We start from the raw sequence: 25176 nt of genomic DNA, 5'->3' as shown, positions 1-25176 counted from the left end.
AGGGTGGAAAATTTTTTTTTTTTTTTTTTTTTTTTTTAGCAATTATTATTGTAAGTTTTATTACCAGAAGTTTGGCAGCAAATTTGTTTTGTCAGGAGAAAATAATGTTCTTGGATTTAATTTTGAAGGTTACAAAGTAGTGTGTCTTATTCAGTAGGATAGCTGGCAGCCTAGCATGCGATATTGCTAATATTATTATGTGATTTGTACCTCTATGTATGTATATCAGACATTTAATACCTACTTAAATGACATTTTTGGTTTGCCAACAAAAACGAACCGCACAAGAATTTCATGTGCGGTTCGTTTTCGTTGAATGTTATCTGTTTCGCATTTCCGTTTTTTATGTTCTAATTGACAAGTTCGCGGAGTTCGCGAACGATAACACATTGACAATTTGCTGAAGACGGGTCTGGAATTCAGACCCGAAACGTCCAATAGCAAATAGTAAGGTACGTGCCAACTTTAAGTCCTATAAAAAAGTGTAATTTAATACTTTAATTTTATCTACTTACAAACCTACAGACATACATAGATGATTATACAATTCAGTGGCGTATCAGGCATGGAGGCTAGGGAAGCACGTGTTTCCCTGACAGGCAGACCTGTTCAGGTGTATCTGTCAGGTCTGCCTGATAGTGAGTGGCTGGTCTTAGACGCTCGATGGTCTGCAAAGCCACAAGTTTTTTCCAACGCCCCTATCATTTTCACAGGTTTGGTTTTGCAGGCCTCACTATCAGGTAGACCTGACAGGTACACCTGATCAGGTCCGCCTGTCAGGTGTACCTGATGAGCACACTATCAGGTCTATACCTGATGGTGGCTGGCCTTAGCTTTTAGCTTCAACTGTGTGACAAGCGTGAGTGACCGACATGAAATCACCAGTAGATAGGCTTATTATAGGTACGAGCAAAATATGGGTTTAGAGTTTCCCCTTTTGAAAAACTCACCCTACGCCTCTGATAATTACAACTTTGCATTGGTAAATTTCAGTTTGCAAAAAAAGAAAGAAAAAGAAGAAGACGAAATGGCAAAAACTGACTATTTCAAACATGTTTTAATCACGTGATTCCTGCAAGTATACGGGGTGTACAGTCAATACGTGACGTGACCAGAAACACGTGATAGTTAACTTTTTTAATTGAGTTCTGGTAACAAAACTATCGTACCATTTGACTGAGTCACCCAGTAGGTCGGTTTGTGTACTCTGTAATTTCACCACTAATCGACTGTTTGTACACACAGAATAGAATTCAAATCTGCTACGTACAATGAGGTTTTTTGCTCCTTTTCAATAGGTATTATGGTAATCGAGTTGAATCAAATAATTACTTATGTTAAGTTACCACTGTTAGAAAGCTATCTGCTTTTAATATTTAATTCTAAAAGAAAGAGAATATAGGTAATTAGGTGTAATATATGTCAATTGATAAAAAGGTCAATTAATTATTGATAAAACAGTAAAATTATGTCAGTTTAGAACTTAATAAAAAACGTTAATTCATACGATACAAATTTCTTGACCCCACCGGGAATCGAACCCGGGTCTCCCGCGTGCAAGGCGAGCGCAGTGACCACTACGCCATGGGAGCTGACGAAGTTAACATTATCTGGGTTTGGTTTAAGAATCTAAGTCACATAACAACAATTCTAATTACTCCACTTACATTCACAGAGACCGACATCAAATAAATGGATCTTGAATGCGATTTTAAACCTACATAGAATCGGGCTATAATATCCCAACCGACTACATAATACAGATTACAGACCTACAAAGCAAAGACCAACATAACAAGTATCACCAGAATACAATTACCGTATTAGGTATATGGAATACAATTATTGCAACTAAATCTCGAATTGCATGCTTTCTCTCTAGTAATATAATAATAGCGATTAGATAGGTTGACTGCCCTGAGGTCTCAGATTAGTGCGTGGTTGCGTACTTAGACCAATGGTTGACACAATTTGGATCACTAGTTTTTGACAAATCCACCTAACCACCTCCACATCTCTTGTGTCTTGTTAGCTTAAACTGGCTTCAAGCGATAATGTGCTGATGAACGGAGTTCAAATGGAGCTCATTTCGTACATAGAAATAAACATTTCGTACCTACATAGAAATAAACATTTCGTAAATTAAACAGTTCGTACATAGAAATAAACGGTTTTAACGCCCTGCTATAATGAGATCAGATAAGCGGTACTTGTGTTTTTCTACAATGACCGGGCGCTTTCCATTCTGTTACCAAAGTAAATAGAAAATGTTTCGACGACCTTTTCGAAGGTCGTTAGATGCAAAGGGTGAACTACATCTATGTTCTTGATGTTGGTCTTCGCGACAGCTAAAAGGCGCGTTCAGGATGGTTCTTGCTGAGACATCTTCTTCTCTTCCTCTTCCTCCTCCTTCTTCCCCTCTTCTTCATTCTCCTCCTCCTTCCCCTCTTCTTCATTCTCCTCCTCTTTCTTCCCCTCTACTTCATTCTTCCCCCTCTTCTTTCTCCTCCTCTACTTCATTCTTCCCCTCTTCTTTCTCCTCCTCTACTTCATTATTCCCCTCTTCTTTCTCCCCCTCTTCTTCATTCTTCCCCTTCTTCTTTCTCCCCCTCTTCTTCATTCTCCTCCTCCTTCTTCCCCTCTTCTTCATTCTTCTCCTCTTCTTTCTCCCTCTTCTTCTTAATTCTTTCTCTCCCTCCTCTCTCTCCTCATCCTTTTTCTTGTCTTCTCCTTCTTCATATTCTTCTTCGTGTGGCAACAAAACGATCGCTTTTTTATTGAAAAACATATTGAATACTTAAACAAGAGGGGGTGATCTATTGGGACATAAACCCATAAAAACCCCATATAACATTATGAATAAACGGAGTCAAGTGTCTTTTCAATCCATAGGGTTGCTCTTTTGAGGAGTTGGGGGTGTTTTGATTCATTCCGAACCATTTGTGTGCAATATTTGGAGTTTGGGAGATAAATGTTTTGGAATGTTCCGAGAGACGCAATCTACAAGTAGCGTATTTGAATGGTTTTGATTTATAGAGTCTTTTTAGTGGAGTGAGGGTGGTAAGTGGTGTTGGATTTTTTATGGCAATGATAGGAAAGTTGGCGGCATTGAATATGAAGGTTGTGTTTTCGTCGCGTCGGTCATTTTTTGAGACTGAACTGAAAGTACGTGAATAATGAAAAATGTGAACATAGGGTAAGTGTACCATTTATTCGCCCACTTAAAAAACGTACCATTTATTGGCCCACCTGCCCACATATATTTTTCTAATTTTTGTTTTTATGACTACAATTTTTGAATAGCACTGGTTCGATAGCAGTCTTTAAACCCTTTCTTTTGATGAAATTGGATCTTGAAAAATTTCGTCCAGTTCAGACTTATGTGGCGTATGATACAGGTGGGCCAATAAATGGTACACTTACCCTAATTAATTAATCACTCCAAAGATTGTTCGGGAATGTGACTCCAATTGTTAACCTAATTTTTAAATAGGTAAAACACACAATGTTCAAGGTAAAACACAAAAAAAATGGGTAAAACGTGCAAAAAAATAATAATAATAATAATAATAATAATGTTCCTAAGTAGGTATGTATGTCCTTAGCTCACTGGGGACCGTAGAGGTATTTATGAACAAAATGCTGGCTGTCAAGCTGCACTGAAGAATCAGTTCCAAACATCTGATTGGACAAACTTGTCTAAGTCTGATTTGAGAGGAAGAATATTGTTCACAAAGTAGGGGTATATTACTTCCTAATGCCTTATACCTATTAGTAAAAAAAAGGTCGGTGCTTTAGCTGGATAAAAAGGATTGACATCACATTGAATTTGGACGAGAATTGGTCCGGTAAAATTGGTTCAAAATTGGTTAGATATTGGATTTTTATTTGATCCATCAACGGTACCAAACTATCAACCCTATCCTGAAAAATCACATTCATCAATTCATCAAGTACGATTAATCTATCTAGCTATCTATCTATCCTGTTACTATAGTAGTAAACCTATTAGCTTATTACATAGATCATAGATCCTAGCTCAATTCTAGCAGCTATAACGAGTATACCAGCCCAATACCATTCTGAGCCTTGTCTACAAAGATTTACGACAATAGAAAGTTTGTACTTTATAGAATCAAGTCGTACTTGGCAAAAAATCTGCATTGCCAATAGTCTCTGTGCCAGTAGGGAATTGGAACAAAGAAAGTTGGTGCTTGCAGAATGGTATGCTCAGGTATTACGTTGTGCATGGACTAATTGAACGAAGCAAGTTCTTCGTTTTAACTTGACGAAGGAAAGATATTTTGTGTTAAGCATGAATGCTTGTCGCAAAGACACAAATGTCGTTCTAGATCTAGATCAGCGATTTTCAACTAGCAGCCCACGAGCCACATGTGGCCCACCAGACCTATTCCTTTGAGTGGACCCCCTCGGGCTTAATCTTTGCTCGTTTACTATGGGGTGGACTTCGAAAATGGAGCATCCACCATCTCCCCTCAAGAAAATCCTGGATACGGGCCTGCTCCCCTGTGTATGTGGCCCGCGAAGTACCTGCCAATGTAGCATGTGGCCCGCATACACATGGAAGTTGGAAATCCCTGAATTCTAGATCAATACATCGCGGTAAATTTGATGATTTTAAGCTGTGTTCACACACGGTCGGTCGATCGATGACTGAAACCGTCCACACCTTTTGAACGCCTTAGAATGAGTCACTCCAAACTCCATTGTTTTGATCGCCTTGAAAGAGATCGTTCTTGGAGCGGCTTCTCTCTACGCTCTTGATAGTCCATAATCTCAATGGTACCCACCAGAACAGTCTCAGAGATAAGAACTCCAATGGTACAGGAACTCTCAAAGAGCTGAACTTCAATGGTGTTGGAACACTTTCAAAGAGATGAACTTCAATGGTATTGGAATACTCTCAAAGGTATGGACTTCAATGGTGTTAGAACAGTCTCAAATATATGAACTTCAATGGTGTTGGAACACTCTCAAAGAGATGAACTTCAAGGTACTTGAACACTCTCAAAGATATTAACTTCAATAATGTTGAAACACTCTCAAAGATTTTAACTTCAATGGTGTTGAAACACTCTCAAAGGGATAAAGGTGAGCTCTTGATACTCCATAATCTCAACGGTATTAGAACAGTCTCAAGATGAACTTCAATGGTGCTGGAACACTCCCAAAGAGTTGAACTTCAATGGTAGTTAGGAACACACTTCAAGGGTGTTAGAATACTCTCAAAGGGACGAACTTCAATGGTGTTGAAACACTCTCAAAGGGACGAATTTCAATGGTGTTGAAACACTCTCAAAGGGACGAACTTCAATGGTGTTGAAACACTCTCAAAGGGACAAACTTCAATGGTGTTGAAACACTCTCAAAGGTATAAAGCTGAGCTCATGATGTACATTAAGGTAATAGATGTTGTATGCTGTGATAAGGATGTTAGTGATTACCAGGGAAAGAGATTTCAGAAATTTGAGCCACATGTTGCTATAGTTATGGAAAGCTATCGATTTTTGTTGAGAAAACTTGGATTCTTGCTGAGGAAACTGCGATTATTACGATAGTAATGGAAGCTTGGAGATTGTTACTGAGAGAACTTTGATTGTTGTAGTGGAATCTTGGATTGTTGCAGTGGAAACTTCGATTGTTGCAGTGAAAACTTCGATTGTTGCAGAGAAAACTTTGATTGTTGCAGAGGAAACTTCGATTGTTGCAGAGAAAAAATCGATTGTTGCAGAGAAAAGTTCAATTATTTCAGTGGTTGAAAAGATGTTACGTAAATAACTAAAAAAAAAGCCGATGATTACAAATGAAAATTTATGACTCGAAAAGTTGTTGAGACAAATCACCAACAAAACTAAATTGGTAACCAAATGTACTAGTAAGCATACGGATTACGGAACCGTAATGGGAATTCCTAGTCCCAAACAGTATAAATTATTTAATAAGGTAGGTAATTAAACAAAAATACAAATGAGAAACACTAGTAAGAACAGCTTCTATGGATGATGTTATACCATGCCACTCTACTTCTGAACTGTATAAAAACAATTTATTGCTTACCATACTCGTAGAAAAGCGGTAGCCAAGAAAGCACTTATTGGCAATTAATTTTATAAATAATAAACTTATAAAATAAGTTTATTTACAAAATATAACACCACATACCTAATCATTAGAAGTCTATTTTTTTATAGAATAACATAAATCACAAATTTATTACTAAATCTTGATGACTAAATATCCAAATAAAGATTATGAACCTAGACAGCAAATACCAGCTAATGTTGATATGCAAATATCTACTGTTTGTCCCAGAAGTCCTGTGCGGTACCCCTTTTTACTTTCCTTAATAAAAACAATTTATTGCTTACCATAGGAAAGCGGTAGCCAAGAAAGCACTTATTGGCAATTAATTTTATAAATAAACTTATAAAATAAACTTATTCTACTAACACCTCATAATCATTAGAAGTCTATTTTTTTTTATAGAATAACATAAATCACAAATTTATTACTAAATCTTGATGACTAAATATATCTAAATAAAGATTATGAAGCTAGACAGCAAATACCAGCTAATGTTGATATGCAAATATCTACTGTTTGTCCCAGAAGTCGGTACCCCTTTTTACTTTGCTTATATAGAAAGGAAAGTAATGTAATCGGGTCAAAATTTCGATGGTCAGTTTTTAGTGCCAAAACACGTTTTGAGGTCCCTAGAGCCCGAATCCAAAGTTTCAGCCATTTGTCCGTGCGTGTGTCTGTCTGTCCTTCTATCTGTCTGCCTGCCAGTAAACAAAATATCTCGAGAACGGTAAGAGCTAAAATTAGAAATGGCGTATGGTACAGGTGGGCCAATAAATGGTACGTTTTTTAGGTGGGCGAATAAATGGTACACTTACCCTATTATATGGAATACAATTATTGCAACTAAATCTCAAATTGCATGCTTTCTCTCTTGTAACATAATAATAGCGATCAGATAGGTTGACTGGCCTGAGGTCTCAGGCGTAGTTGCGTAGTTGCGTACTTAGACCAATGGTTGACACAATTTGGATCACTAGTTTTTGATATAATTAAAATAGGGTAAGTGTACCATTTATTCGCCCACCTAAAAAACGTACCATTTATTGGCCCACCTGCCCACATTTATTTTTCTAATTTTTGTTTTTATGACTACAATTTTTGAATAGCACTGGTTCGATAGCAGTCTTTAAACCCTTTCTTTTGATGAAATTGGATCTTGAAAAATTTCGTCCAGTTCAGACTTATGTGGCGTATGATACAGGTGGGCCAATAAATGGTACACTTACCCTAATTAATTAATCACTCCAAAGATTGTTCGGGAATGTGACTCCAATTGTTAACCTAATTTTTAAATAGGTAAAACACACAATGTTCAAGGTAAAACACAAAAAAAATGGGTAAAACGTGCAAAAAAATAATAATAATAATAATAATAATAATGTTCCTAAGTAGGTATGTATGTCCTTAGCTCACTGGGGACCGTAGAGGTATTTATGAACAAAATGCTGGCTGTCAAGCTGCACTGAAGAATCAGTTCCAAACATCTGATTGGACAAACTTGTCTAAGTCTGATTTGAGAGGAAGAATATTGTTCACAAAGTAGGGGTATATTACTTCCTAATGCCTTATACCTATTAGTAAAAAAAAGGTCGGTGCTTTAGCTGGATAAAAAGGATTGACATCACATTGAATTTGGACGAGAATTGGTCCGGTAAAATTGGTTCAAAATTGGTTAGATATTGGATTTTTATTTGATCCATCAACGGTACCAAACTATCAACCCTATCCTGAAAAATCACATTCATCAATTCATCAAGTACGATTAATCTATCTAGCTATCTATCTATCCTGTTACTATAGTAGTAAACCTATTAGCTTATTACATAGATCATAGATCCTAGCTCAATTCTAGCAGCTATAACGAGTATACCAGCCCAATACCATTCTGAGCCTTGTCTACAAAGATTTACGACAATAGAAAGTTTGTACTTTATAGAATCAAGTCGTACTTGGCAAAAAATCTGCATTGCCAATAGTCTCTGTGCCAGTAGGGAATTGGAACAAAGAAAGTTGGTGCTTGCAGAATGGTATGCTCAGGTATTACGTTGTGCATGGACTAATTGAACGAAGCAAGTTCTTCGTTTTAACTTGACGAAGGAAAGATATTTTGTGTTAAGCATGAATGCTTGTCGCAAAGACACAAATGTCGTTCTAGATCTAGATCAGCGATTTTCAACTAGCAGCCCACGAGCCACATGTGGCCCACCAGACCTATTCCTTTGAGTGGACCCCCTCGGGCTTAATCTTTGCTCGTTTACTATGGGGTGGACTTCGAAAATGGAGCATCCACCATCTCCCCTCAAGAAAATCCTGGATACGGGCCTGCTCCCCTGTGTATGTGGCCCGCGAAGTACCTGCCAATGTAGCATGTGGCCCGCATACACATGGAAGTTGGAAATCCCTGAATTCTAGATCAATACATCGCGGTAAATTTGATGATTTTAAGCTGTGTTCACACACGGTCGGTCGATCGATGACTGAAACCGTCCACACCTTTTGAACGCCTTAGAATGAGTCACTCCAAACTCCATTGTTTTGATCGCCTTGAAAGAGATCGTTCTTGGAGCGGCTTCTCTCTACGCTCTTGATAGTCCATAATCTCAATGGTACCCACCAGAACAGTCTCAGAGATAAGAACTCCAATGGTACAGGAACTCTCAAAGAGCTGAACTTCAATGGTGTTGGAACACTTTCAAAGAGATGAACTTCAATGGTATTGGAATACTCTCAAAGGTATGGACTTCAATGGTGTTAGAACAGTCTCAAATATATGAACTTCAATGGTGTTGGAACACTCTCAAAGAGATGAACTTCAAGGTACTTGAACACTCTCAAAGATATTTACTTCAATAATGTTGAAACACTCTCAAAGATATTAACTTCAATGGTGTTGAAATACTCTCAAAGGGACGCACTTCAATGGTGCTGGAACACTCCCAAAGAGTTGAACTTCAATGGTGATAAACTTCAATGGTGTTGGAATACTCTCAAAGGGATGAACTTCAATGGTGTTGAAACACTCTCAAAGGTATAAAGCTGAGCTCATGATGTACATTAAGGTAATAGATGTTGTATGCTGTGATAAGGATGTTAGTGATTACCAGGGAAAGAGATTTCAGAAATTTGAGCCACATGTTGCTATGGTTATGGAAAGCTATCGATTTTTGCTGAGAAAACTTGGATTCTTGCTGAGGAAACTGCGATTATTACGATAGTAATGGAAGCTTGGAGATTGTTACTGAGAGAACTTTGATTGTTGTAGTGGAATCTTGGATTGTTGCAGTGGAAACTTCGATTGTTGCAGTGAAAACTTTGATTGTTGCAGAGGAAACTTCGATTGTTGCAGAGAAAAATTCCGCCCCGGGCGGGAATCGAACCCGCGGCCTAGCGCTTACAAGGCAGACGCACTACCAACTAAGCTAACTAGGCTGGCAACAAAGTTTTTTTTTAGCACGTTGAATAGACCACTTCTCGATGGGTCGACAAGTTAAGCAACATCTGAATGGGTGACCATCTGGCCAATCCCGTACTGCTGGCTTTTCCCAGCTCAGGCTAGGTGAGGAGGCGGATAGCTTGTCACCGAATGGAGGTTAAAACCGCTGAGATTTGGGCTTGTCCGTGGGAAGCTGAATGAGAGTGCCTGGAAAACGCCAAAGAAACAACGAAACAGATCAATATTACAAAGAAACAGTGAAATAGATCAAACACTCAGGTGTTAGGCTTAGATAGGGCCTACCCTTTCTAATGTCGGTGATAACCTGCCTCGGTGGTGTAGTGGTCAAGGCGCTCGCCTGGTAAAAAGGAGGGCGTGGGTTCAATCCCAGCCGAGGTATGGAATTTTATCCTCAATTTAATTTGAGAATTTGACCACAGTAATAGTAGTAGCCTACTGCTGGAGTAAAGGGACTTTTCAGTCCTATGCGAGCAGTATAAATAAGCACTATTATTATTATTATTATTATTATTATTATTATTATTATTATAACATTCACCATAACTCTCATAGTCTCATGTGACCTACATTCAGGATCATTTAGCATAAGATACCCAAACCAACGAAGCAACGAACCACTGTACCATCAGGTCAAAAGTTGCAAACCGACCAAAAACGTGAGAAGTTATATGAGAGAAATTCAGCATGTTCGCCCTCACATGGAGTTCCCCTTTCCATCAACAGGGGCGCTCTCAGGCTAACCGGGGCTCGGGGTGATAGCTTCAAAAATGGGGCTTTTCTAACATTTTTTTTATCCTATAGAAATATTCCTTTAATTCCATCAATATTTTCAAGGATTTCTCAAGGCATAATAGGCGATTATTATTATTATTATTTGAAAAAGCTGGTTCCGGGTCCCTCGAAAAGCCCGCGCCCGGTCAAATAGCCCCGGACGGACCCCCTAAAAACGCCCTGACCACCAATAATAATGGAGTGATAACACACTTTACAAAATAGGGAATATGTAACATAATAGGGAATATGTAGCAATAGGGAATATTGTTGTTAAGGAAACCGCTTATGAGTTCCACAGGGAATTTCCAAGTACGCTACATAATATTAGGACAGGGTACCTAAGGGGTATTTAGGTACAAGGGAGGATTCCATACCTCACAATGCAATCCCAAATGAAGAAACATTTCAGATTTGGGTTTACCTTTCACTTCATACCTACTTCCGAGAAGATACCTAATTATGAGCAGACAAAATGTTTAGACCAGTTTTGGTGTAAAGGGGTGAAGAGAAAATTTGAGCGGTAATTTTGGCATCTCCACCAAAATGTAGGTGGTACATATAACTATCTACTTCACCTATTTCTCGAAAGGTAATACGTGTAATAATGGTACTAATTTAATGAGAATTTAAACATAGGTACCTAATATGAGTATGTTCAACCTACCTCGGTGGTGTAGTGGTCAAGACGCTCGCTTGTTAAACAGGAGGGCGTGGGTTCAATCCCAGCCGAGGTATGGAATTTTATCCTCATATAATTTGAGAATTTGACCACAATAATAGTAGTAGCCTACTGCTGGAGTAAAGGGACTTTTCAGTCCTATGCGAGCAGTATAAATAAGCACTATTATTATTATTATTATTATGGCCTTTATTTTCACATTCATACAAGAACGGTACACACTGCCCATCTATCCGGGAACAATCAATGTTCCAAAGGATAGGTGGGTTGGAAATTTTGAACAGTCGTAGTTGACACAACTTGGAGTCAGCCGTCTTGAGGGCCATGTTGTCTTGGACTTTACGGAAACCTCTTGACGGAGAAAACAGATCGTGTGGCGCTGTTAGGGATTCTTAATTGTCATATAAGACTCTACACACCAAACAGGAGCTATCGCCACACATTTGACAGTTGTTTACCCTTTACCCCAAGGTGGTGCCTCTTGAAAGGTACAATCGAAGTTTTGTCATAAATGACAATATTTCATCTTTTTATCTGCAAACCGAATGGCTTGAGTGTGAAAATCCACTTTTGACAACAGCATATTGAATGCACCAGTTTCCAATCGATCACTGTGAGATTAGGCAACGTTGCACTTGGTTGTTATCCGAATATTCCATTGAAAATAGAAATGGGGGACTTTCCTAACGAAATTCCTGGGTGCTGAGTCCAGTATGTTCCTACCTCGAACTATTTTACCCTAAATGCTCTCTAACATTACTTTGAAACATTACTAACGAAATTCCTGTGTACTGAGTCCAGTATGTAGGACTATTGTACCCTAAAGTCTCCCTAACTCTAATGGCAGGAATCAGAATGTACATAAGAGGGTCAGAATAATAATAAATTGTATTAGCTTTGGAACGCAACTGTGCAATAATTAGGTATAGTGGGCTTTTAGCCTGAACATTTCATTAGTAAATGCATTTTCAAAACTACCTACGCTTTCCATTCATGTTTAAAAAAATTTTAACCCATTGCGTACCGTGGGTATCATATATGATAGACACATAATGTCCATTTTCTGTGCTCTCTAAAAACATACCTCTGATCAGTGGCGTAGCGTGGTCTAAATTCAAGTGTAGGGCCTTGTAGGGCTAAAATCCGCCCCGGGCGGGAATCGAACCCGCGGCCTAGCGCTTACAAGGCAGATGCACTACCAACTAAGCTAACTAGGCTGGCTTGACCTACGACTGGATTGTAAACTAAAAGTGACTTACACAAATCTTGAAAAACTGGGAATTTGTTGGACTCAGGGATAAGAAAATTCTCCATCCGATGGTGACGCCCAGCTAAATGAAGAAGGACATAAACCAACAGGAAGACTTGTGCAGTACTCATCGAAACACAGATGGACTTCAAAATGTGAGTGATAAGAGTTGTCGATGACATTTTGATGGAGTCCTGTGATAACGCTATATGTCCTAACACCTCAGCCCCTGAAACCCTGGACCTAGGAGAGGGGGTCCATCCAAAGGGACTGAAAACTAAGTCCCAAAATTCCCAGTCTGTCTAAAGTCTAAATAGTCCTCCGGCTAACCAAAAGGTGTAGTTTTTAATCACTTGTTAGTTATGTGGTTGTGACTGATCATAGTTGGTGATGTGTGTTGGTGAATTTCACAGTGAAATGTGCTAAGACCTAAATAACTTCACTCCTCACATTATTCCGGTAATAGCTTAGCAAAGAAAGTCATTTGTGTTCAAAATTACTAGGTCCTTCTTTACATGAAATAGTAATCAACTAATTACATATCATAATAAAATTTTATTTCGTAAAATTGTTTCAACAGCTAAATATTTGAGTACGGATCATAACTGCTTACTAGTTTCACTGTAATAGGAAGTGCTTTTTATTGTTTATCACAGAATGTACCTGGTAAAAATGACTTAAGTTTAGTGTCAAATACAGACTGTGATGATAATTCAAAATGACATAACTGTACGTCCATAAAACAAATCGAAAGAACTCATTGCCACAATGGCGGCATTTGTTAGTGTTCAAGTGGAAAACGGCTTTTTTGAAAATTTAGAAAGAATATGAAAGCGTTAAAAAGAAAAACGTAAAAACTTCAACCTTAAAACGTACGTGTTGAAGATTCCAATGGCAAATCAAAGAACCAGGTGACTTGGACATTTACAAAGCCGAATCAAGGAAAAGCCTCAACGTACCAGGTCTTCCATCCAAAGTATCCTCCATAGCTTTGGGCTACCTGTCCTTTTTGGCTCTTTTACTAAGTCTTTCCACAGTTTTGGGACACCTTCCTCCCTTTCTGGCTCTTTACTAAGTCCCCAGCATGCTCCTCAATCTCTTCACCGTCCTGGTCTTCCAACTCCGGGGCATCTTCTGTGAACACCCCATACTGACCGCCCTCAAACACAAGGACAAGGGCAACTTCGGCCTCATCGGGTTCAAGCAGAACATCAACGGTTCTGTGGACTACATTGAGAATGTGCTCGGGCATAAGGTTAAATTCAACGAGTCCATCCATTCCTTCGACAACATCAGCTACAAGTACTTGACGGAGTGTGACGTCAAGACGCCCCTCAACAAGTTCCTCTTCACGACGACCAATTTGTATGAAAAGAATACATACAAGTGAGTGTTAAGTTTATTTTTATTTTCTATTACTTCTCATCTATTTTTAGTAAAATTCGGGTTGAGTTATCGGACCACGATTTTTAATTTTCGACGAGTAGATGGACGAGCCTTTTACTTTATCTTTCAGTTTTTTTCTTCATATCCCATGGTTTAGTTGTCAATGCGCGGGGTCAAGAAATTTGTATCAAATGATTGATCCCGTGACTGGCTGTTGCGGGGCCCACTCAGCCTCGTGAGGAAAGTGAGTAGCTATCTCAGACAAATTTGCATTGCATAGCGACCGTTGCTCACATGGTAGATAAACTTTTGGGTATTGTTATTATTGAGATGTATATTTTGAAAATTCTACAATGCCGTAGTGAGCACCAAAGTTGTGGTATGATAACACAAAGAAACGGCATCTATTTATTACTCAGTTAATGAGTTATATCCTGAAGACCTTTGGGTATCGCAAGTTTAGGATCTGACTCATTGACTGAGTAGTCCACTGAAAAGAATGGAATAAAATTCACCTTGTATATCCTGTTCGAATGAGACTAAAAAGTCCCTTTACTTCCGCAGTCTAAACAAGATCTTGTGTATTTGATACAATATTTTTAAAATATTGTGCTTCGTTCTTTAGTACGGTCTCCTTCTTTCTCTCTCTATTCTCCAGGAAACGGTTCTTCCAGCAGGACTCGCGGGAGAACATGTTCACCAAGAAGTACGAGGCCAAGTATGCGCGACTGCGCGCCTCGTCCACAAAACGCACCACACGCTTCACCAAAGCCACCAACATGTTCGACTCAAAGATGCTAATGGACAACTTGCTGGAGAATTACCCGGACATGAAGCACCACCTGGTGAGCGCCATCACCTGGCCTCGCAAACTATGGACCGGGACCTACCCGAAAGGTAACGTAGTATCTCCATATTCGTCAAATATCCGCAAGATAATATAGCGTTATAATGGACCAAAAAGTACCCGCAAGGTAATGTAGCGTCTACATAATGGTCAGACACCCGCAAGGTAAATCAACGTAAACGCAATTACCTGGCCTAGCAAACTCTGGACTGGAAGATACCCACAAGGCGCAAGGCGTCTACATAATGGTCAGACTCCGGAAAGGAACCACTAGACGAGGTTACGCCCAGGGCGTTCTCTGCCACATAACCCTTGGAAATCTATTATTATGTGGTCAAAGTCCTGATTCCATATTCTGTGGCTGTGAAGACTTTCAACAGGTGAGGGTGGTAGTAATTGATCCTAAGAAGTGTTCTTCAAAACTAGGAAACGGGCCCAAACCTTAAAAAGATATTTAATGCAAAAGGAACGTTTCAGTCCTATGCTGGTATTATGAACAAGCTCTATCCTATAATATTCTAACATCGAGATTCTTTGGAATCAGATTTTCGCCTATTGCTGATTCTGTTCTGTTCTTCGTCCACAGACGAGAAGGTTCATCCGAATAATACAACTCCTGAGAACTGGTCCTTGGACATCCGGAAAACCTACAGCGAAGAAGACTACAAGGTATTGTACCACACTTGTACGATAAAAGTAAAATACAATCAAATCATAAATCTTTGTGGTAAAGCAGAGAGTTTTTTCACAACTTTTGTGGGTATACAAACAAATCATGAATCTTTGTGGTAAAGCAGATAGCTTTTTCACAACTCATGTGGGTTCCACAGCATTACTACATAATTACATATGTGCCTGCTTTACTATTAATTCTCATTCATCATCAATATTTTCAACTGGTAATGTCACCACTGGTTGCTACTCGATAGTAGCAACTCAATTGCACTCACGAGGCTGAATGCACCCTGAAGTCCTGAACTCCAAGCACAGAGCCAAAAAAAACTTCGACCCACCGGGAATCAAACCCGGGACCTCTGGCGTGCAAGCCTAGTGTGATACCCAGTCGGCCACGGAGGTTGCCACTCTGCTTTACAAGAAATTCAAGTTAGAAACACACTACTATCACGTCACGTCACGTGATCTCACGGGGAGTCAGAGAGATGTAGTTCAAAGTTTTCTCATAATATTTTAGGTTTTTTCTTTCAGAACAGCTACACTACAATCACATCCCGTCACGTCATGTCACATGAGCTCACTTGACGTGATAGTAATAGTAGTGTAGCTGTCCTGAACGAAATTATCTTATCATGGGAAAACTTTGAACTACATCTTTCTGACTCCCCATGAGCTCACGTGACGTGATAGTAGTATATTTCTACCTTAATAGTTCATGATTTTTCATTTATTGTCCTATTTCTCTTCTTAGGGACCAGAGAGGCGGCTGGATCCTGCACATTCCATGTCGGTGTATGGTTTGTCCATGCCCAAAGAGAAAGTTCAATATCCTGACGAATACAACAGTCAGTTCCTACCAGAGCTGGAGCGACAGTGGAAGATTCGAGGTAAGGAAGAAATTTCAGCATAATTTATGATGCTTCTGGGGGAAAAATTTTGAATGTGCTTTTTTTAAGATAAACTAGGTGTTCCTATTTTGGAAATTCAATTTAAATTACCCTTCCTTAAGAGCAAAAAAAGTTTTAACAGTCGTGACGTCACGAAATTAAATTTTAGAAAAATATGGCTTTTGTGCTTGTTGTTTGTATACGTACTTGTTGGATTGCATATTTGTATCGTCATATCGTCAAAGTCTATGTCCAAGTTTTTCTGGTTTTTCTGTATCATTTTTTTTTTTTTTTTTTTTTTTTTTTTAAAAATTTTTTGGATCGTGTTTTTTTTTTTTTTTTTTTTTTTTTTTTTTTTTTTTTTTTTTTTTAATAAATAATTAGTGCATGCGTCAATAAAACGAACCATTATTAGATTAGAATACTTCAAGCGTAGAAATAGTACCTGTTGGAAGCTTTTACGGAATCGAATGTCAACAGAAACGGAGTTACCCAGAATACCTAGTATACCTAGCATGTATAAATCTGTTTGTCCGGCTCAAATGCGACCAAATTGTTCCTTTAAAAAAGACGTTCGACACGAGTGAAACTAATAATGTAAATCTACTACACACATAGCTAACTTCTGTTGCTGGCTGGACTTAATAGAGAAAAAACTCAACGGGCAAAATGCCATCGAAGCATGAACAACCATCTATTGGCGTGGTTTGGATCGAAACTCGTCACAAACAAAGAAAGTGCAGTGAAATGAACCACGAAAATTACGAGCAAAATGTTCAACTCAATTCCGAGATGGACAAACACGGTGGTAAAACGCGCTCTAAGAGTAATCGATGCCTTATACCCAATAGCAATAGCCTATTAACAACAAAACACCCCTTGTGCCAGAACGGCTTCCCTGATTGTGTCTGGTTTTCTCTGTTTTTGTAGGTGACAAAAAAAATATCGAGGCCGCTTTAGATAGACCGTCGCTCGATGATTGTGATGTCCGAATGTATCGACCGGCCGCCACGCATTACTTTATGGGCGCCAAAATCGATCTAAACGACTACCGCCCGATCGAGACCATGAACCAAACCATCCATCCTTACTTACCGTACAATGAGTATTACTTGCGGCCCGGCTTCGATCCGGTCGCCTGGCATCACACTATAAGGGATATGCACTGGGAAATCAATCCGGACTCGGAACTCTCCGACCCGGAGATCCGGAAATTGTTTACGGTTTTTGACAGCGAAAATTTCGGAGGTGAGGAACTTGAGATTTTATTCAATAGGATTTGTAGATTCGTATAAGCTTAACCCATCCTTTAGGGCTGTTTGCCCCTACACCTAAGCCTCTGATTGGGCCTTTTGTGTATGGAGTTAAGCTTCAATAGGATTTCTTTGTACATTATGGCATACATCTGGACACGAAATAATGATAATGATAATATGGCATACATAACTTTATTTGTTGAAAGAGGAATTGTTAGGGGTGTGTTGGTATGTTATAGATAGGATAAAAACCTATAGAAGTGACATTAATGCTGACAGTATGCTTCATAGCGGAAATAGTCCACGTTCGTGTAAAGATGCACAGGCGTTCTTAAGGAACTTCCATAAAATAATAACAAAACACACAGAGATCTCAAGATAAGTAACGGACTCGGAACTCTCCGACCCGGAGATCCGGAAATTGTTTACGGTTTTTGACAGCGAAAATTTCGGAGGTGAGGAACTTGAGATTTTTTTCAATAGGATTTGTAGATTCGTAGAAGCTTAACCCATCCTTTAGGGCTGTTTGCACCTACACCTAAGGCTCTGATTGGGCTTTTTGTGTATGGAGTTGAGCTTCAATAGGATTTCTTTGTACATTATGGCATACATAACTTTATTGTTGAAAGAGGAATTGTTAGGGGTGTGTTGGTATGTTATAGATTGGATAAAAACCTATACATAGAAGTGACATTAATGCTGACATTATGCTTCATAGCGGAAATAGTCCCCGTTCGTGTAAAGATGCACAGGCGTTCTTAAGGGAACTTCTATAAAATAATAACAAAACACACAGGGATCTCAAGATAAGTAAAACAGTTAAAAGGTAAACACTTTGAATGCTCTGCTAGAATTTTCAGGAAAAAATCTAACATAATAATAAAAAAATTAAAAAAAAAAACGCTAATAAAGTTAAAAATATGGTGAAGTAATAGCTACCTATCCTAATTGAAATCTTTCAAATTTTAGACAAAGCCACTGAGGCAGCAACAGAGGATGCTGAAGATGATGATGCCAAAGAGAAACTAAGTGATGAGGATTATGCAGATAGTGGTAATGTTGATTATTATAGAAGTAGCATTTACGCTGACAGTATGCTAACAACGGCAGAACTGGCGGAAAAGAAAAGAAGAAAACTATTGAAAGCGAATGCAACGAAGAAAACAACGCCAAGAATGAAGCGGAAGTATTCGCTGGCGAAAACAATGACACCACCAACAACGAAAAGTTATGCAGAAATCGCAAGAATACTGAACGCGAGATGGGAGAGGGAGAAAACAACAACAACGACATTAAAACCGTATCATCCTGACGATAGTGCCCCGATACATCCAATGTTTAGACAACATGAACGACTGCGTGAAATTTATCCAAATGTATCACGCTTCCAAGACGAAGAGTTAAACGAATTAGACCAATGGTACGTTCGTGAAAAAGATATTCTAAACACTTCATCGTTCACTATAAACATGCAAAACTTACGAAACATTGAACTGAGGCATAACTTGAAAATAAGTGAACTTCCACCTGTGCCTACAGTATATTGGGTACATCCCAACAGAACGGAGTATGTGCCTGAGGAAAACAACAATGAAACCACTTACCCTCCCACGGACTATATTGTAACAGAAAGTATTGAAACATACATGAACATCACGCCTTTCAATATTATGAACATTCGAAATATTGAGAAGAAATTCAACATCACTCTAAATGATGACTTGGTAACTGAATTCCCAGATTCAATTGTAAGACTCAATGATTTCCTAACTGTAAGAGCTGACAGGAGTAACGATTATCATGATCTAATCAACTACTTCTCACCTTTGAAAAGAAGAAGAAGAGAAATATTAGATGATTTACAGGAACTTATCGGTTTAAATCATAGGAGCAAAAGGCATTCGCATGTTGATGAATTGTTGAAAACTTTCGAAGTGATTTCAAATCGCAAGAGAAGAAGTGTGAAGAATAGTGATTCTGATTCTAAAGAAAACAAACTGAAGAGATGGGAAAACTACGAAGATTTAACCAAAATTGTAGATGGAAAAAGTAAGGCTAACTTGAATGAAGATGACGAAATCAAAAGGGAAGAAGCAACTCCTGACCCTACACAAAATTTTTACTATAGCAATGACGAAGAACTCAATAAACCGGAACCAAAAGTAGAGGAACAAAATAATCAAAATGAAAATAAACTCCAATTTTCAAAAGATAAATTTGACATGAACAAAATCAAAGATATGAATTCCGAAGAGCTTAGAAGGATCCGTGATTATCAACTCGAACATTCAGCTGAAATACAAAAATATTTAGAAGAGAATAGAGATTTTATTTATCAACACAAAGATGAAATTTTCGACGAAGAACACCACAAGTTGGCTAAAGCAATACGCAAAAAGATCGGTGATCCACCAACTAAAGCTCCAAGAACAGCTATTCCTATAACACCAGAAGTTGCAACAGAAGATCCATTCATTGCTGCAATAAAGAAGGAGAATGAAAGGAGGGACAGGTTAATTAATGAACAGATTTATAGATTAAGTAATATAAGAAATAAACTTGCCCCTCTGCCTGGTAATAAAGCTGATTACATTCATTTGAAATTAGGGTGGCGAATAACAGAAGAACCCGTAATAGAAAGAAATACTAACGACAAACCAAAAAAAGACGACGGAAAAATTGATCCCTTCCAACCTTATTTCAAAATTCCAAGTGGAGAAATGGTGAACGTTGCCCCAGAAACAACAACTCTAATTCCCCTAAATTTTCAGGATTTGAATAAGAAACAAGTTGAAGACTTAATATTAAAACATGGCATTCAACATGTCATTAAACTTTCACGTCAAAGAACAACAATGTCTTATAAAGAATTCAAAAGGAAAAGGTTATTAGAAGGGAGAACATTAAAAGGAGAAATTCGTCCCAGACCAAAGTCAAATAAGGAAAGGATAAATGCATTGTTCGATGAAAATTGGAAAATAAAAGATATAAGGTTGAAAAGAAGAAGAGATTCAAAGCGAGAGAAAAAAGAAAAGCTTAACATTAACAAGATTCCATTCTACGTTAGGGCCGGTGCTAAAGATCAGCGAGCTCGTCTACGAATCTTTGATAAAAAGGTTGTTTTCAAAGTTGATCATTTAGAAGGAAATATAGTTACACAGAAAGTAACCCTGAAGAGACCAGTAGGACCATTGCATTATCATGTAAAAAAGCGGAAAGGTGATATAAATATAATGGATGGTGATCAAGTATTCAAGTTAGTGAAGGAGACTACTACCATACGAACCAGAGCACCATATGATCCTGACCATGAGAGTGACTATAGTGAAGAAGATAGACCTGTTAATAAAGGAGTTGATTTTGAAACAAGTGAGGAAGAACACAAAGAAAAATCAAGAAGTCAATCAGAAGTAAAAAGTTCGCATGCAAGAAGTTCAAAAAAGAAATCGATCGAAGAAAAGAAAAAGAAACTTGATTCCGGGAGTGAAGAAGTTAAAATAAAAGATATTAAATACCGTAATCGACATGAATATTATGACAGTTTGGACTATGTCGAAAGGAAGAAAAAAAGAGGTCCTGAGTTGGACGATGAAGAAAAAATAAAACAGTTGAATTTCCACTCTTGCGGTTCTATTAAGGAAACTGCTGAAGTTGAAGAAAAGGCAAGAAGACTCATGAAGGGTTTCCGAAAACGAAAGCAGAAAGTGTTATTAAGAAGAAAACACGCAAAATATTACAACTTTACAGAAAAATCATTGGTATCGTCTGAATCAGAGACGGGATCATATTATGAACCCGAAAATGAAGAAGTATATGTAACAACGCCCAGGAAATTCAGATATGTCAAAGAATATGATGGAAGTAAAGTATTGTATACAAAAGAATATTTCGATACCGATGAGAGTGTTAGAGAAATACTGAAAAAACCAAGTAAAACTACGAAAGTACCTCACGTGAACACGAATAATGCAGAAGAAGAATCTGAAGAAAAAACTGAAACTAAAGCAGACATAGAAATACCAGATCTAGAGAGTCAAACAGAACGAGATGAAAAAAGAAACAAAGAAAAGGTTTCGTCGAAAAGAACTGGGAAAAATAACACAGTCAAGAGGGTTCGACGATTTCTGAGGTTATCCACGCCACCCAGACATACAACAAAAGGATTTGACTACTTGGTGCAAGATCCAGCTGAAGTAGAGGTTACACATTTAACAGGAAGTGGAGCCTATGAGGAGGAATTCATGTACATGCTAGGACAATTCGATGTTACTTTAGCTTCCACAAAGGCAACAACCACCATGCGACTGTTACCAGAGGACTACTGGGATATGAACAAGTACAAAAAGAGACCAAAACGAGATATTGATGCAATGGGGCTATTGCAGAAGGAAAAACTATTTGAGAACAAAATGCATATTGAAGATTTGAAAAACACCCAGACATACAACAAAAGGATTTGACTACTTGGTGCAAGATCCAGCTGAAGTAGAGGTTACACATTTAACAGGAAGTGGAGCCTACGAGGAGGAATTCATGTACATGCTAGGACAATTCGATGTTACTTTAGCTTCCACAAAGGCAACAACCACCATACGACTGTTACCAGAGGACTACTGGGATATGAACAAGTACAAAAAGAGACCAAAACGAGATATTGATGCAATGGAGCTATTGCAGAAGGAAAAACTATTTGAGAACAAAATGCATATTGAAGATTTGAAAAGTGGAAAATCGATCCAGTTTCCGAAAGGAAAATACAACTTATCTGATACTCCTTCGTCTTATGGGGCAAAGCCAGCAGCACACGATTGCTCTGGATGGGTGACCATCTGTGGGCAATTGGGTGCTGAATCGCTCTATAGCGATAGTACGTTGGATGAACAGTTCCCAATGGTGGTGCTAAATGCGATTCAAATTCCTCACCGCAGATTCGACTAAGATTATGTAAGACAGATTTGAAAACAGTCGGGAATTCCTCCTCTTAGTTTTTGCAGACAGTTTTGGATATTATGATATTAAGGTGATCTCTTCTCGATCCCTTGTGTGCCGCGTCCATTTTTGTTTAGGACTACTACACAGTTTCGGATAAGAGTGGAAATCTTGATTTAGTTTCCTTGCTATCAACATCGGTGAAACCAGTTTCATGCCTTCCGTCATTTTTCTGCTTTCTTTCAGAGCCTCCACCATCCTCGAGAGTGAAATTCCGCACCGTCTACCACCGAGAGAAGCGAGGTGCAGACCGCTTCATGGAATACCTTGAAGATCCCATCGTCCACGGATGATGCTACTGTGACCATTGCGACCCGAACGAGATGGCCCACCCCTCCTAAAATTATGGACATCCCCAAACCCACCAAAACTAATTTGATATTAGGTAAGTTTGTAAAGGATGCATTCTATACGACCTATCATAATTTTATTGATTATAATGTAATGATTTATTATAGGTAAATTGACGAAAAGTGACCGTGAATCCAATTGAGATTGAGTGTTCACTGTCCAATAAAAATCTCCATAATTGCGTGAATTAATGGAGGTGAACGAATTTGGTAAACTTGTTAATTAATAATGACGGAAAGGGAGTGAAAAAAAAATAGTTACATTTTTATATATTAGATTTATCTATCAATTTTTTTTTCTGTAATTTCAGAGGTGGAGAAACGGTTCAGTCTAAAACTGGAGGATCTGACGACACCGTACACATTGCAATGGTCACCATACGGTTTGGTGGGTAAACTTGTTAATTAATAATGACGGAAAGGGAGTGAAAAAAAAATAGTTACATTTTTATATATTAGATTTATCTATCAATTTTTTTCTGTAATTTCAGAGGTGGAGAAACGGTTCAGTCTAAAACTGGAGGATCTGACGACACCGTACACGTTGCAATGGTCACCATACGGTTTGGTAATTACGAACTCCGAAGATCTAGACTCTGATTCTGAGTTAGAAGTGATGGATTGGTATGAAGAACGAGAATCACCAACATGGACCACTGTCCTAACAACGTCTATCACTAACGCTACCGAACCAACACTGTTTGACTATGATGGAATGACCCAATTCAACATAGAAAACATTAGGAAAATCGAGAAGAAATTCAACGTATCGTTAAAAGATTTTGAGAACCGTACAGACAATATGGTCATTGAAGCGAGCACGCTCGTTCAGAGTTTGAAATGACATTGGTCTAATTAGCATGTTTTTCGTATTCTCCAGAAGTATAGATTTATCCCCCCATTGATATTTAGTACATCTTGATCTTTTAGTGAGAAATATGGTGGGTACATTGTGAAGTATGAAGTTGGAAAAATTAAATTTCAATATGGACCTTTACAAACAGAGTCGGCCATGTAGACTTTTAAGGGTCTCATTAAAAACAAAGAAAGCACAGGAACACACCTTTCACGACGAAAAACACTAGCATAATAAATTTAACTATCTCATTGTATCTAAACTTGATTCTTTCGCGGGATCTCTTACTGTAGGACAGCCACTCACTATCAGGTAGACCTGACAGGTACGGCTGAACAGGTCCCCCTGTCAGGGTCTACCATATAGTGAGTGGCTGGCCTAACAAAAATCTTCCGTTCTTTTCAGGGTCCTTTGGGAATTACAAAATCTCCGTCGACATTCTCATGCGATCCATCATGCAACGCAAGAAGCTGGCACGCCGTCGCCGAAATGCTGACACCACCACTCTATCACCAGAAATGACGGAATACATGGGCCAAATCGAAGACGATCCTTACTCCAACTGCTGCAATAACAGCGCTAGCAGGGAGTATTTCCGGGATGGAGTGAGAAGAGTGAAGATGAAGAAGTTCAAACATGACTTGGACATTATCCGACCCCGCACAACACCGACCACACCCACAACCCCACCCGCAACCACGCGAGGAAGAGCCCGCAGAAGTTTGGAGGATCTCTATCCGTCTATTCAGGATTCGGGCGAGTCGCACAATTTGAAGAAGTATGGCATTGGATCGGATGATGCTACTGTGACCATTGCGACCCGAACGAGATGGCCCACCCCTCCTAAAATTATGGACATCCCCAAACCCACCAAAACTAAATTGATATTAGGTAAGTTTGTAAAGGATGCATTCTATATGACCTATCATAATTTTATTCATTATAATGTAATGATTTATTATAGGCAAATTGACGAAAAGTGACCGTGAATCCAATTGAGATTGAGTGTTCACTGTCCAATAAAAATCTCCATAATTGCGGGAATTAATGACGAATAAGGACGGCGTGCAAATTAACTTCAGGAGGAAGTTGTGGACAGTTCATACCACGGAGGAAGCCAAACTACAAACGCTCAAATTCGTTCATGGTATTCCGGTTCATGAAAGTTTGGACTATGGGATGACTGTCAAACCTATTGGTTCGCCAAGAAACAAGAGAGATGTTGGCAGTGGGAGTGTTGAGGTGCTTGCAACTAACAGCACGACTACCACCAGTGTAACAACCGCAAGTAGTGATACTACTACCGGTAAAGTTGAAGGAGCAGAAATTGGAAATATGACAACTATCAATGGAACTGTAGGAAGAGATGATACAGCTAGCAATATCAATGGTAAGTGGAAATATTATTTATTTTTGATACAATTTAGCAACAAGGCCATTTGCAGAAAAAAGAAAAAACTATCTAAAGGAGTTTGAGGAAATTGTTTCTTTTCAAGAAACGCATGAGGACGTCAATGGAGGAAGGGTCATCTTTCAGGATATCGGACATGGAAAGGTTGGTGAAGGAGCTCGGGCGGAATCGCATATTCTGGCAGGACAACAGGATGTGTTCTACTGTAAGGGGGGCGTCGCACTTTTCACAGGTGGGCGGGTCTTCTCGTTTAAACAG

The 25176-nt window shown here is 38.7% G+C and overlaps 1 protein-coding gene and 1 long non-coding RNA gene across 2 annotated transcripts in view; one reads left to right on the top strand and one right to left on the bottom strand.

Annotated features, from left to right (window-relative positions):
- Positions 1–6013, bottom strand: part of LOC113467871 — a 12630-nt gene extending 6617 nt beyond the window's left edge. The window contains exon 1 of the long non-coding RNA XR_003391804.1: positions 4691–6013. This is a non-coding gene — a long non-coding RNA (uncharacterized LOC113467871). The remainder of the gene's footprint in view (positions 1–4690) is intronic.
- Positions 6014–12488: 6475 nt separating this feature from the next.
- On the top strand, positions 12489–22594 carry LOC103510221. Its single transcript, XM_017444488.2, has 8 exons — positions 12489–13647; positions 14306–14544; positions 15081–15163; positions 15921–16056; positions 16987–17304; positions 18282–21461; positions 21754–22179; positions 22488–22594. Exons 1-8 carry the CDS (start codon positions 13346–13348, stop codon positions 22592–22594), a joined length of 4791 nt encoding a protein of 1596 aa, XP_017299977.1. The 5' UTR covers positions 12489–13345.
- The last annotated feature ends 2582 nt before the right edge of the window (positions 22595–25176 follow it).

The sequence above is a fragment of the Diaphorina citri genome, unplaced genomic scaffold, assembly GCF_000475195.1.
Source record: "Diaphorina citri unplaced genomic scaffold, Diaci psyllid genome assembly version 1.1 scaffold575, whole genome shotgun sequence".
NCBI lineage: Eukaryota > Metazoa > Arthropoda > Insecta > Hemiptera > Psyllidae > Diaphorina > Diaphorina citri.
This window is presented reverse-complemented; position numbering and strand designations above follow the sequence as displayed.

What these genes read in the sequence shown, in the direction of transcription:
- LOC103510221 (XM_017444488.2), top strand. Translation starts at nt 13,346, where the DNA reads ATGCTCCTCAATCTCTTCACCGTCCTGGTCTTCCAACTCCGGGGCATC. An exon ending in TATGAAAAGAATACATACAA is followed by an intron (nt 13,648 to 14,305) that starts GTGAGTGTTAAG and finishes TCTATTCTCCAG; the next exon opens with GAAACGGTTCTTCCAGCAGG. An exon ending in GCGACAGTGGAAGATTCGAG is followed by an intron (nt 16,057 to 16,986) that starts GTAAGGAAGAAA and finishes CTGTTTTTGTAG; the next exon opens with GTGACAAAAAAAATATCGAG.